At 39.6% G+C, this 14,795-nt stretch overlaps 1 protein-coding gene across 2 annotated transcripts; it reads left to right on the top strand.

Moving 5' to 3' along the window:
• The first annotated feature begins 452 nt into the window (after positions 1 to 452).
• Positions 453 to 12,693, top strand: TNFRSF9 (TNF receptor superfamily member 9). Of its 2 annotated transcripts, none has more exons than XM_044236277.1 (7): positions 453 to 567; positions 1,304 to 1,411; positions 1,846 to 1,983; positions 2,421 to 2,487; positions 4,616 to 4,746; positions 5,270 to 5,404; positions 12,227 to 12,693. In XM_044236277.1, the coding sequence occupies exons 1-7, from the start codon at positions 453 to 455 to the stop codon at positions 12,313 to 12,315; spliced, it is 783 nt and encodes a 260-aa protein (XP_044092212.1). In that variant the 3' UTR covers positions 12,316 to 12,693. The 2 variants fall into 2 exon arrangements, with proteins under 2 accessions (XP_044092212.1, XP_044092213.1); XM_044236278.1 differs by having other exon boundaries at positions 468 to 567; positions 4,616 to 4,704.
• Positions 12,694 to 14,795: the final 2,102 nt, after the last annotated feature.

Here is a 14,795-nt window from a genome sequence, read left to right as displayed (position 1 = left end):
CCATGGAGCTAAACTGTTAGATAGGACTGACGGATTGTCATTTGAAGAACCCTATCTCAAAGCCAGCAAACAGCTGGCATTGTTGAAATCTGGAAGAAATGCTAAGTGTCTATGAAAGTCCCCAAAAATTCTTGTTATTGTTATTTCTCCATTTTGGCAAAACATGTTGGAGAGTGCACGCTTAGATTTTGGCAAACCTGCACAAAGCTATGTGTGTAGTCTGGTTTGTCTTATCATAGAACTGTCCATACATTTGCCAGCTTTTCCATAATCTCCCATCATTAATTATTTCTGAAAATCCCCGAGTTATCATGTGGATGGCATAGATAATGGTTGAAATGTAGATAATCCTAAAAGGAGAAACCACCTCATTCTTGGAAATGTTTACCTTTTGCAGACTGGTGTTTGTGAAACCAGCTACCCTTGGAATCTTCTTTGGTCATATCCTATCTATGCAAGATTTCACCATGGGCAGTGGCTATTACAACATAGTGGCCGCTGTATTATTGGTCATGAATTTTGAGAGGACAAGATCAATACAGGATTCCTGTAGTAAATGCCCAGTTGGTAAGAATCAAATTAACATGTGTGTTTGATCTGCTCTGTTGAACTCATGGTTCAGGTAGTCTAGTAGTCAGGGTCACTAAGTTCTGTTTTGATTTTTTTTAATTCATTCATTTACAAATATTTCTTGCATGCTGCATCTTGGCTGTGTGAATGTGGCCGTGTCACTTAATTCCCTGTGCCCCAGCTTTGGGATCTGGGAATAATGAAAGAACCTATCTTATAGGTCTGCTGGGAGGATCCTATGCTAGGTTCTGAGCAGTGCATGGCACAGGGCAAGACCTCAGTAAATGTCAGCCTTATCTGTGAGGACCTGTACTCAGCCTGGGGAGCACAGCAGGGATTAAGAAGGGGCAGGGGGCTTCGCAGAGTGGGGAGAAGCAGACACATGTACATTTTAGTATCCTGATGAAGGGTGCTGATCTCCTGAATCCCATCATAGGGATCTCCTGGATCAATGAAGAGAAATTCATTTTTGTTCAATAGTTAAAGGAAACAGTTTTCTTTCTTTTGGTTTATTGCAATGTCTATACTTTGTTATTTATAATTCTGTGGCTATGCTAAGAGATATCTTGCAAAAGTGTAATTATAATTATAAAAGTCAATCAAAATAAAGTGTATCACTGTGCCACCTAGAAACTAATCATTGTTTCTTACCCTAGTTTTCTTGTGAACTTCAGAATGCTTTGGGCGATGGCTGTGCATTGTCAAACAGTATACCTATTATCTACCTTCTTAGGGACTTTCTGTGGGAAAAGCGAGGGTCAGATCTGCATTCCTTGTCCTCCAAATAGTTTCTCCAGCACCAGTGGACAAAAGTCCTGTGTCATATGCAGGCGGTGTGAAGGTATGATTTAAAAGATGTATGTTGATCCAGACATGTGTTGGAATGACAGATTTTTGTTCCCTAGTGTGTTGACCTCTCTGGAGAATGTTAAGTGTTAACAGATTCCTCTGTCACAAGGCAGGTCCAGTAAAATAATCTGCTGCAAAAGCAATAATCTGTAGATTGACCTTTTAAATATTAGAGGACACACTCATTTGATGAGAAAGAAGCATTTAATTAGGAAAATATAAAAATGTATTCTATAGAGATTTAAAAATGAACTTTATACTTTAAGGTCAACAAGAACATTGTAGGAGTGAGCATGGTTTTTGCGGGGGAGGGTTGTTTTTCTTTTTTTCATTTTTTTTTTTTTTTAGCATGGTTTTTACTGCAGAACATCAATTTGCTTCCTGGAGTCAGAGGTCAAGTGTAATATAACTTGGGAAATTTTGTAGGTGTTTTCAGGACCAAGAAGGTGTGTTCCCCCATCAGCAATGCAGAATGTGAGTGCATCTCAGGATTCCACTGCTTGGGGACAGGATGTGCCATGTGTGAACCGGATTGTAAACAAGGTCAAGAATTAGCCAAGGAGGGTAGGTTTGCTCTTCTTCAATCTAGGGCAAGTCTGCTTATCTAGACATACGTCATTAGTTTAGGTCTCGGTCCTTTGACTATAAAGTAACACATAGATGAGTAGAACCTTAAAGTAACATGCAATGAACCACTGACTCAAGCATATATTTACAAAATTATTTTTTGATCAATGGAAATAATTTGAAACCACAACATTTGTAATTCACCAGGATCATGCATTTTCATACATTTCATACATTTATACACAATCGTCTATGTACAATTAGAACAACAACTTTAGTTATCTTTGGGTTTTGTTTCCAGAGGTATTGTTGAACAGACTGTGGCGACTGTATTGTTAATGACTTTATTATTGTGTGATTATGTTCATCACAGGAAAAGTTATGAAATTTTAAAAATATTCCCCTTTTTAATTGTTGCTTTAATTTTTATGCAGGTTGTAAAGACTGTCGCTTTGGGACATTTAATGATCAGAAACATGGCAGCTGTCAACCCTGGACAAAGTACATATAATTTCCTTTTGCTTTCAAAATAGAGAATCTGGATTAGCCTTTTCGGTTTATGTATCTATTTTTTATGAAGTTATTTTTTTAAGATTTGTTTATTTGTCAGAAAGAGAGAGAGAGAGAGAGAGAGAGAGCACAAGCAGGGAGAATGGAAGGCAGAAGGAGAAGCAGGCTTTCTGTTGAGTAAGAAGCCTGACTAGGTCCTCAATCCCAGGACCCTGGGATCATGACCTGAGTTGAGGGAAGACGCTTAACTGACTGAGCCATCCAGGTGTCCCTGGGTTAACATTTTTAAAGACAAAGAATGTTATCCCTGAAGTTTTAAAAAAATCTGCCTGGGGCGCTGGCTGGTGTCCGTCGGTGGAGCGTGTGACTCTTGATCTCAGGGTCATGAATTCCAGTCCCATGTGGACGTGGCACCTACTTAAGTCTATCAAGTATAGGCATAGAACAGCGTACAAATAGGCAGCGTGTGAACAGTATGAGGTCGTAGTACTTGGATACACAGAGTGAGCATTTTCTCCAGAAATAATGCCCAGAGCACTTAGCTCAAATTTGCTGGAACTTTGCTACTGTCTGCCCCAGCTGTTCTGTTCTGTTTCCTTCCGATCTCCTTGCTGCCTCTTGCTTTTCCTCACTGATCACTGAGCCCATCTTCAAGGGTGCAAGGCCAGCACTGAGAGTGATACAAGAAGGGTAAACTATGTTTTCTACCCTCGAAACCCCAACACCTACTCGGGCAAACAAGACCATCACGGAAGTAAAACAGCCAACGGCATCCATGGAAATAGGCCTGTTGACCTGTGTGATGAGGAGCAGAGCTACTCAGAGCGTGGTCTGAGAGCAGGTGCCGGTACGCCGACAGTTTGTGGTACCTGTGGCAGGAACACGACACGCTCCGAGATGAACGTTTAGAAATGTGTAAGGCAACTGGCAGTCATGTGTGTCTGTCAGCTCATAAAGATTGAGGGCTTGTGTTTTGTATGCCTTCGTTCTGTTTTTTCATTCGATTTTCTTACTAGAAAATCATGTTGATTATTATTTTACATTTAGATTCTTAGGTTTTACAGAAATATTGGTTTGTACAGATTGGGAAAAAATTTTTTTAAGGTCTTTTAACACAGATAGTTCAGAAAGGTCAATGAGTCTGCATGGAAAGTGGGATTGAACTTGTTTCAGAGGAAGAGTGAGTTTGCATCAGGTAACAGGATGAGGGAAAAGACACAGGACCATGATGATGGTGGTGGCATCAGTGATGGTGATGGGGGGATAACGGGGATGGTGGTGGTGGTGATGGTCATGATAGCTACCATGTATTGGGATGTGTGGGTCTGGGTTCATAAAGCCCAGCCCCTGCAAGTGTGTCCCTGGGACCATTCATTTACTTTTCACAACAGTCCTTGGGAGTAAATACACCTTCTCTTACAGATGAGAAAACAGGCTTAGCGAGATGTTCTTAACCTGCCCATGGTCATTCTGCACAGGGAAAGACCCCGGCCTCAAACCCACATCTGTCTGATGCCAACACATCATAGGATTAGGAACTCCTAACCCTTATGCTAGGCTGTCTGTCCTTCATATATGGTCAAATATGCTTAAGAAATTAAGGGCAAGGGGCACCTAGGTGGCTCCGTGGGTTAAGTCTCTGCCTTCAGCTCGGGTCATGGTCTCTGGGTCCTGGGATGAAGCCCTACATCGGGGGGGGGGTGGTTGTCTCTGCTCAGCAGGGAGCCTGCTTCCCTGTCTCTCTCTGCCTGCCTCTCTTTCTGTCAAATAAATTAATAAAATATGTAAAAATATTTTAAACAAAAAAAACCATCTATAAAGAAATCGAGGGTGAGAAACTAGCCAGGCAAAACAGTTTGGGGAGAGTTGTGGGTCAGGGCTCCCCAGCCTGGGAAGAAAGAAGAATCCAGTTAGTTGGGTAGAATAGGATGAATTATGGAACTGCGAAAGCTGGAGGAAACGAGCCAGCCAAGTGTATGTTTTCCATAATATCTTTATACCCAGACCCACACATCTTTGCCACTAGGCTACTTTATTGGATGGAAAATGTCAATATTTTTAATTAGAATGACCTGTACCTAAATTAATTATTTGAACTCTTTTCATCGCGCGATCTAAGCTGTTCCTTGGATGGAAAGTCTGTACTTGTGAATGGGACGAAGGAAAGTGATGCAGTATGTGGACCGGCGTTGGCTGACTTCTCTCCAGGTACAACCTCTGCCACCATGCCTGCCCCTGCAAGAGATCCAGGTAGCTGGTTCATTGTTATCTAACCAGAGTGGATGTATCATGGCTATTCTGATTGGAATTTATATCACCCCAATACTGTGATGCCTCACATCTCTGCCTGCAACGGGCACCTCCTGCATGCCTTCCTTCTTTCATTCTGGCATCAAGAAACCCATCAAATTTTTTCAAGTGTTTGTCACGCAATCTGAGATGCATGTTAGTAATCAGAACAAGGTGAAACTATGCAGACAAACACTCCACCTTTGATAATGTCAGATTAAGGGGATTATAGAGTCCTATATTTTCCATATTTTAGAGAGGCCAAGCCACTTAATTTTTGTGGGCCTCTGGAAAAACAATATTTACGGTTTTTTTTAAAGATTTTTTTTTTTATATGCAGGGAAGTTCATTAAGTTAGCTGGTTAGAGATGCCCAAGGCACCACTTCTCCTTGTGATTAGGGATTTACCAATGTAACTATAAATATACACATATTTGCAAAACTACATATCTGCATGCATTTCTCCTTTTGCTCTTTTTTAAAGGTCGTACGCCGCAGATCATCATCTTCTTCCTTGCACTGACTTCGGCTGCTGTGCTGTTCCTGGTGTTGTTTCTAGTGCTCCGTTTCTCTGTCCTTAAACGTGGCAGAAAGAAACTCCTGTATTTATTCAAACAACGTAAGATCAATATAAGCGTATTCAATATGAGCTCTTTTGAGGCAAAACTGTTTACGGTAGAAAGGAAAAGATTCTTTTTTTTTTTTTTTTTTTGGTTAGTATAGCACAGAGGTTATCAAGGAGGGACAGTTTTGTCACCAAGGGGACATTTGGTAATGTCTGGAGACAGTCTTGGTGGTCACAACCTTGGGGGTGTGGAGGGCATCTAGTCAAAGGAGTTGGAGATGCTGCTTAAATTCTACAATGTACAGGAAAACAGTTACCCCCTCCAGCTTTCACCAAAATCTCTGATTTAAAGAATCGTCCTTCCCTCCTTCACCCCCACCTACAACACAAATGCCTTGCCAAGAGCGGTGAGGAGTAATTAGTGAGTTGCGATGAAGCCATAATGCATTTTTAAAATATTTTAGACCATTAAAAAAACTTTCTATTTTGAAATAATTACAGGTTTTACAGGAAGTTGTAGAGACAGTACAGAAAAGTCTCAGTTGTCGTTCATGGGGGTACATCTTCTGGAACTAGAGCACAATACGAAAACCAGGCAGTTGACATCGGCACGTTGTGTGTGTCAAGCTGTCTGTCATTTGATCGCACGTGTAGACTGGTGTAACCTCCAGTACAACCAATACAGAAGTATTCTCTCCCCACCAGGATCCCCTCCGGCTGATCCTCTGTGGTCACATCCACTCCCTCCCTGTTCCTCCTGATAGCATAAGTCTGTTTTCCATCCCCACACTTTTTTTTTTAAAAAGATTTTATTATTTATTTGACAGAGAGAGATCACAAGTAGGCAGAGAGGCAGGCAGAGAGAGAGAGAGAGAGAGAGGAGGAAGCAGGCTCCCTGCTGAGCAGAGAGCCCGATGCGGGACTCGATCCCAGGACCCTAGGATCATGACCTGAGCCGAAGGCAGCGGCTTAACCCACTGAGCCACCCAGGTGCCCCATCTCTACACTTTTTTTAAAAAAAAGATTTTATTTATTTATTTGCCAGAGACATTGAGAGAGAGAATGCACAAGCTGGGGGAATGGTAGGCAAAGGGAGAAGCAGGCTCTCCACTGAGTAGGGACCCCGAGGCAGGACTCAATCCCAGGACTCTGGGATCATGACCTGAGCTGAAAGCAGACGCTTAAGTGACTGAGCCACCCAGGCATCCCCCATCTCTACACTTTTGTCTCTTAGAGAATGTTTATAAATAGAAGCATGCAATGTATAAGTTGATTATAAGCATGTGACCTTTTCAGATTGACTTTTTTCACTCAGCTTAATGCCACTGAGATCCTCCCAAGGCATGATGTGCTTCAACAGTGGGCTCTTTTTAAAATTTTCTTTTATTTTTTTTCTTTTTTACCACTGATCAGCATTCTGTGGCATCGTTGAACCAACTTCTGTTTGTTTGAACATTCACCAATTAAGGGACATTTTGATTGTTTCCAATTTTTAACTGTTGAATATCAAGCCTTTGTGAATAATCACGTGGAGGTTATGTGTGGACTGAAGTTTTCATAGTGCTCACATAAATGCCCGGGAATGCAATTTCTGGGCCATGTAGTTTGTTGTTTTAAGAAACTGCCAAACTATTTTCTGGAGGAGTTGTACCATTTAATGTTCCACCAGTGGCTTATGAGCCATCATTTCTCCTTACCCTTGCCAGCATTTTCTACCGCCACAGTTTCTTACCCAGCCATTTGAAGAGGAATACAGTGATAGCCCACTCTGGTCATCTGCCTTCCCCTAAGGGTACAATATCATTTCACGTACTTGTTTTTTTTTTTTTTTAAGGTTTTATTTACTTATTTGAGAGAAAGAGCAAGAGAGCGCAAGCAGGGGCAGAGGGAGAGAGGGAGAAGCAGACTATCTGCTAAGCAGGGAGCCTGATGCGGGGCTCGATCCCAGGACCCAGAGATCATGACCTGAGCTAAAGGCAGATGCTTAACCTGCTGAGCCACCCAGGCATCTCTCACGTACTTATCTTCCACCGGTGTGTTTTCCCCAGTGAAATGTTCCTTCATGTCTTTGGTCTGTTTTCTAATTAGACTTTTGTTTATTTTACTATTGACATTGGAGAATTCTTGGTACCTGCTAGATGAGTCCTTCAGCACGTGTGTGGTTTGCGTTTCTGCCCACTCTGTAGCTTGACTTTCCCTCCTCTTCATGGAGTCTTCTGCAGAGAAAAAGGTTTTAATTTTGGTAAAGTACAATTTTCCAGGTGGTTTTTTTTCCCCCCCATTTATGGAGTCATGTCTGAGAACTCTTCAAATCCTGGATCGCAAAGATTTTTATTTTCTCCCGTGTCATCCTCTAGATGTTTTACATGTGAACCTGTGGTTTAGTTTTAGCTAAGTGTTGCATAAGGTGTGAGAGGTAGGTCAAGAATTTTTTTTTTTCCTATGGATGTCCAGTTGTTCTGGCATCATTTGCTGAAAACACCATCCTCCCTTCATTGAATTGTTTTTGTGGCTTTCTCAAAAAACAGTTAGCTATACTGGTGCGGGGGCTATTGCTGGTTTTTCCCTCTTGTTCCACTGATCTGGGTGTTTATTCTCTGCGGGTACCACACTGTCTTGATTACTGTGGCCATAAAACAGGTCTTGAAATTACGTAGAGGGTAGGAGGCTTTTCCCCACTTCATTCTTCCTTGTCAAATTGTTTTAGCTATTCTAGTTCTTTTGTACTTCCAAATAAATTTTAGGATAATCTTATCTGTAACTATAAAAAGTCAGCTGGGAGTCTGATAGCAACCGTGGTAAGTCTGTATATTAGTTTGGTGAGAAATTATGTCTTCACTGTGTTAAGTATTTATGTCTTAACATAGTAAAGACATTTCTTTTATTTCTTTTTCTTTTATTTCTTTCATCAGCATTTTGTGGTTTTCAGCACACCAATCCTGTACGGATTTTGTTAAATTTAGGCTTTAGCATGTAATTTTTAAAAAAAATTCCATGTGGTATTTTATCTTAAATTTTGGTTTCCGCCCGTTCATTGTTATTCTATGGATATAGCTGATGTTCATAGATTGATCTTGTATTCTGTGATTTTGCTGAACTTACTTATTAGTTCTAGGACTTACATGGACTATAATGTCATCTGCAAATAGAGACATTTTCGTTTTTTCCTTTCCAATCTGCATTTCTTTTATTTCTTTTTCTTGACTTACTGTGCTGACTAGAACTTCCAGCACTATGTCGGATAAGATTGAATATCCTTATTCGACAGGACTGGGATTGAATATCCCTGCCTCGCTTCTACTCTTAGGGAAAAAGCATTCAGTCTTTCACCAGTAAGTATGTTGTAGGCTATAGGTTTTTAGTAGATCTTCTTTATCAGGTTGAGGAAATCCTTCCTCTATTTCTAGTTTTCTAATATTTTTGTAAAATCATGAATGAGTGTTTAGTTTTGTCATATGCTTTTTCTGCATCAATTGATATGATCATGTGACTTCTCTTCATCAGCCTAAGATGGAGGATTACATAGATTCATTTTTGAATATTAAATCAGCCTTGCATCCCTGAACTAAATTTCACTTGGTCATGGTATATAATCCTTTTTATATACTGCTTAACTCTATTAGCTAATATTTTGTTAAGAATTTTTATAGCTATATTCATGAAGGATAGTAGTCTGTGGTTTTCTTTTCTAGAATTGTCTTTGTCTCATTTTGGTATCAGAGTAATACTGGCTTCCTGAAATAAGTTGGGATGTGTTCCTTCTCTATTTTCTGGAAGAGATTGTGTAGACTGGTATTAATTCTTCTTAAGATATTTGGTAGAATTCTCTAGTGAAACTGTCTGGACCCAAACACTTTCTTTTTGGAGATTTTTAATTACAAAATCAATTTCCTTAATAATTACAGGACTATTCAGGTTATTCACAGTGAGCGAGTTGTGATTGTTCATGGTTTTTTTTAAGGAATTGGTCCACATTGCCTCTAAGCTGTGAAATGTATGTGTTTAAGTTATTCACAGTATTCCCTTATTATTTACTTAATTCTCAAAATATAATTGTGGACTTATGTGTTCACCTTTTCAGTTTTATCAGGTTTAGCTTTATCTATTTTGCAGCTTGATTGTCTGCGGTATACACAGTATTGCTAAATACCAGGTAAATCCTGGTCTTCTGGGTAAAGAGACTTCTTTAAAATTATAAAAGTTCCCTCTCCATGCTGATCATTTTTTTTTGCTCTGAAATCTACTTTATCTTATATTAATATAGCCCTGCTTTAAAAAAAGTTAGTGTATATATGGTTTACCTTTTTGCATTCTTTTGCTTTCAACCTAACTACATTTTATATGTTTTTGTAAAGATGTTATTTATTTATTTGAGATAAGGAAAGAGAGAGAGAGTGAGAGTGCATGCACATGACCGAAGGGAGGGGCAAAGGGAGAGGGAGAGAGAGAATCTCAGACTCCACACTGATTGCAGATCCAGACACAGGGCTTGATCTCATGACCCTGAGATATGACCTGAGCAGAAACCAAGAGTCAGATACTTAACCAACTGAATCACCCCGGTGCCCCCATTTTATACTTGGAGTGAATTTCTTGTAGACAACTTATATATCAGTTACTCTACTAATCTCTGCCCTTTAACTGATAAATTTAAGCCATGTGTATTTAATGTAATTACCCATATGTTTAGGACTTAAGATACATTTTATTTTTTGTTTTCTGTTTGCTTTCTCTGGTTTTCATTTCTCTGCGTTCCTGGGATTACCTGAACATTTTTTTAGAAATCCACTTTGATTTGCCTATAGTTTTTTTGAGTGTATCTCTTTGTATAAATCTTGTAGTGGATGCTCTAGTTATTATACATAATTTATCTATCTACTAGTATAAACATTATAACACTTTGAGTAAAGTATAAAAATATTACCTCCTTTTGCATCCTTTTAACCTCCTCCAATTTATAATATGCTTATCTTAAATATTACCACTACATACTTTGAGAACCATATTAGACACTGTTCTAATTTTTGCTTCAACTGTCAAACATAATTTGGAAAACTCAAGGGAAGGAAAGTTTATTGTATCTACCCATATATTTGTTCATTCCTTTTCTCTTTGCTCTTTTCTGATGATCCAAGATTCCTTCTTTTATCATTTCTCTTCTATTTAGAGACTTTCCTTTAGCCATCCTTTTAGGGTGGGCCTTCTGGTGACAAATTCTCTTAAGTTTTCATCTGAGAATGTCTTGATTTCTCCCTCATTCCTGAAAGATATTTTCACCAGGTATTGAATTTGGTGAAAATTCAATTGTCACCAGCTCTTCTGGTTAGACAGGGCTGGAAGACATTCAACACAGTAGATGGGGTTGTGATTCAGCTCCTTGCCTGGAATTGGGCAAACCAGGAGCTATGGTCGGCAAAACTCCTTGTTTGAGGGTCTGAGGCAGGCAGATTTGCACACCATCAACTTCCCTGGTCAGGGTGAGCCCTCAACTTGGCTCTGAAGATAAACAAAGCTTCTGGTTGAGATTACTCCTTGGACACTGCAAGTATGTACTCAGTCTGCCAAGATCTGTGTGCTGGTTGCTGCAAGCTCCTCTCCCTTCACCACGGTCAGATTCCTAGTGGTTGGACCCTATATATTCCCCTACCTTTCCTGTGGTGGGAGATCAGACTGGGTGCTCCTGTAAAGGGACCCCCCCCATGCTGAGAGAAGCTGGTGGTTCCCTTTGAGTTCTCTTTTCCCACTGGAGGAGCCAGAGGCTCAGGGAGACCTCTCTGTGTGGTGATGCACTGGCCTGCAGGAAGGGCAATGTGGTCAATGGTAACTGCTTCTCTTAACTTCCTAATACAGTCTGTCTTGGTCTCTGTGGTGCTGAGGTGGGGCTGCTGCAGCCCTCATCCCCATGTTCTAGGATTCTGCCAGGGTGTCTTCTTCTTGAATAGTTGTTAGTTGTTCTTCTCATGAAGGAGTCATGTTGCCTTCTTGTGATATTACTCCCCTTGGTTATTTTTTTACAGTAAGAAGCATGTAATATTGAGGCAGGCCCTTTTGCTTTGTTGGGCTATTAAAAAAAATCTATTTAAGATGAGCAGTTGCTTGGGGCTGGGTGGCTCAGTCAGTTAAGCATCCGACTCTTAATTTCAGTTCAGGTCATGATCTCAGAGCCCTGAGATTGAGCCCGCACTGGGTTCCACACTCAGCACAGGGTTTGCTCATCCCTTTCCCTCTGCTCTTTCCCCCAGCCCCACTTGCACGCACATGCACACACGCACACACACACACACACACACTCTCTCTCTCTCTCTCTCTCTCCCCCCCTTCTTTCACAAATAAATAAATAAATAAATAAAATATTTTTTAAAAGATGAAAAATTGTTCAACAGTAACACAAATACTTCATGGTGAAAGAAAACCAGGAAGCCAACACATAAATCAGTTCTTTAATTGTCGATAATGGAAGTAGTGGGATTATCTTTAATATCTTGGTGCCATAAGCATTTCACTCAAAAGAAACTGTCTAGTGTGTAATGTGAGTAACCCTCAAGATTAAAATCCATACTGCTGAATTGAAACTATGGTTATGTTTGGGATATGACTAATTTTGTGGTATAGTGATTCATGATCAAGATTGGGCATCGTAGAAAATAAAGAAAATCGCTTTCCAGGACAAGTAAGAGTACATGGTAAGAAGAAATTGTAAATAATCCTGGGAAAAAGTTCCTACTTGCTATCATCTCTCTTATTGATAAACTTGCTCAAATTAAAGTTGAGCATGGTTGCAACTTAGAGATGTCCTGTGACTGTGATGTCAGAAAATGGATGTAAAATGGTTAAAATAAACAGCAAAAGATAAGTTGCTTTTAAATTACTTTTCAGCATTTATGAGACCAGTACAAACTGCCCAAGAGGAAGATGCCTGTAGTTGCCGATTTCCAGAAGAAGAAGAAGGAGAATGTGAGCTGTAAATCAGAAATCCAAACCTCCACTGGGCCTGTCTTGAGAAGAATCACAGGAGAAACAGGATTGATCCCACCATCATATCTTTCTAAATCGAAGACACCATCCTAGATAAGACTCAGGATTACCCCTAAGTTTCCTCAAAATGTTAGCAGATTGGCCTTTAAAAATGTACCCCTTTTAGCACACGTATGGGACAGAGCTGGTGGGAAAGGGGCATTTTCTAGATAATGCTTAATAGACTTCACTAGCTTGTTTTTGAAATCCAAAGAGAATTATGCTTAAAATTACATCATGTAGGCCAATGGTCTAGCTAAAATGACAGTCCAAAATCAATTCCATTTTTTTGAGTGCTAATAGAACATATTACAAAAAGCCATAAGATGCAAGAAATACCCCCAAACAAATTTTCCATTGGTTCAGATATTTAACACAATGAGCTCTACTGATGTGAGGGGGGATATTTTGACAGTGCCCAGATTTGAGGTCAAGGGAAAAATAGCTCAGAACTTGAGGAAGAGTTTTGGAAAGAGTTCCAATGTCTTTGCACATTTTGTGGTAACCTCCATCTTCATATCTCCTGCTTTGTACTGCTCCTTTATGAACTGGGGCTTATGGTTTGGTTCTTTGTTGTTGTTTAAAGTTTTTTTATTTATTACTGAAGTGTAATTGACAAACAACATTGTATCAGTTTCTATTGTACAACATAGTGGCTCCACAATTCTGCACATTACTCAGAGCTTGCCACAGTAAGTACTGTCCCCATCTGTCACCATACGACATTATTACAGTATTACTGACCATATTCCTGATGCTGTACTTTTCATCTCTCTGAATTATTTATTTTATAATTAGAAGTTTGTGTCTCTTAATCCTCTTCATCTGTTTTGCCCAGTTTTGAGATTTGGCTTTTGTGTTTTTAATTCTTAAGAACATTAAAAATAATATCTGGTATATCAAACTCCCACAGGCCAAATTTGAGCAGTCCTGGGTCTCTGTATGGCTTATGAGCTAAAAATGATTTTTACATGTTTAAATAGTAAAAAACAAATCAAAAGAAGACTAATATCTCATGACATGAAAAAGTATGTAAAATTCAAATTTCAGAGTACATAAATAAAGTTTTATTAGAACGCACAGCCACACTCAGGTCGCTTTTGCATTACAACAGCAGAGTTGAGTAGAGATAAGAGACTGTAAGGCCCATGAAGTCTAAAGTGTTTAACATCTGACCTTTCATAGGGTCAGAGTCAAGGTCAGAGCATCCATCTGTGTGTTGCTTTCCTCCTTCATCTGCCTACATCCCCACCTGGCCCCCAGGCACCTTCCTCAGGAATGTCCCTTCAATCCATTCCCTTGCTTTAAAAAAAAAAAAATCATTGCTCATATATTTAAGTACCCCAAAACTATGTTATTTAGTTTTGCTTGTTTTTGAGCTTTATGAAAATGGTATTATGCTGCATGTAACTTGCTTTAGTCTCTCAAAATTCTATTTATAAAGACTCATTCATGTTATTGTATATAACTAGAATGCATTCTTTTTGATGATTGTATAATTTTATAAATATATCATAATTTTTTTTAAAGTTTTATTTATTTACTTGACAGATAGAGATCACAAGTAGGCAGAGAGGCAGGCAGAGAGAGAAGGGGAAGCAGGCTCCCTGCCGAGCAGGGAGCCTGATGTGGGGCTTAATCCCAGGACCCTGGGATCATGACCTGAGCCAAAGGCAGAGGCTTAACCCACTGAGCCACTCAAGTCCCCCACAAATACACCATAATTTATCGATCCATCCTGAACCAAAGGACATTTGAGTTGTTTCTGGGTTTTTTTGCAATTATAGACAATGTTGATATGAATGCTCCTATATGTGTGTGTCCTGTGGAAGTTTAAAAACTGTGGTTGTCTTTTTCTTATTGGATCATAGTTCTTCACATAGTCTAGATAATAATTTTTGGTCACTTGTATATATTACAAATGTCTGCTTTGTTTGTAACCTTTTTCTCTTTTGCATTGTGGTTTTTTCAGTCTTTTGAGTAATAAGCAAAAAAATTCTTACCTTAATTTGGTCAAATGTACAGCTCACTTCTTATATAATTAACATTTTTTGGACTCCTGATTAAAGAAGCCCCTCCCTGCCCCAGTACCCTAAAGATATTTTCTCACCTTTTATTCTGGGAGTTTTAAGTGTCTATTTAAGTCTAATCTATCAAGAACTGTCTCCTGCATTTGTTGTTGAGGTCATGGTCCAACTATGGGTTCTGTGACCTGATGCCCTTCATTCCATGGTCCATTTTTTTCCCTTGGATCTGCACCGCCGCCTCTGTCCTACACCATTTCCACATGTCCTCGCATCTGTTCCTGGGCTCTCTGTTCTGTTCCATTGGTCAAGGGGTCTGTCCCCATGCGAATACCACACTGTCTTTGTCACAGAATGTTTATAAAAGCTCTCGATACCTGGTAGGACAAGTATTTAATTTAACATTG

The sequence above is a fragment of the Neovison vison genome, chromosome 2 (genome assembly GCF_020171115.1).
Source record: "Neovison vison isolate M4711 chromosome 2, ASM_NN_V1, whole genome shotgun sequence".
NCBI classification, from domain to species: domain Eukaryota; kingdom Metazoa; phylum Chordata; class Mammalia; order Carnivora; family Mustelidae; genus Neogale; species Neogale vison.
The sequence above is the reverse complement of the archived record's forward strand: the minus strand, read 5'-3'. Positions and strand labels throughout refer to the sequence as shown.

What these genes read in the sequence shown, in the direction of transcription:
- TNFRSF9 (XM_044236277.1), top strand. Translation starts at nt 453, where the DNA reads ATGCAAGATTTCACCATGGGCAGTGGCTATTACAACATAGTGGCCGCT. An exon ending in CTGTAGTAAATGCCCAGTTG is followed by an intron (nt 568 to 1,303) that starts GTAAGAATCAAA and finishes CTACCTTCTTAG; the next exon opens with GGACTTTCTGTGGGAAAAGC. An exon ending in TCAAGAATTAGCCAAGGAGG is followed by an intron (nt 1,984 to 2,420) that starts GTAGGTTTGCTC and finishes ATTTTTATGCAG; the next exon opens with GTTGTAAAGACTGTCGCTTT.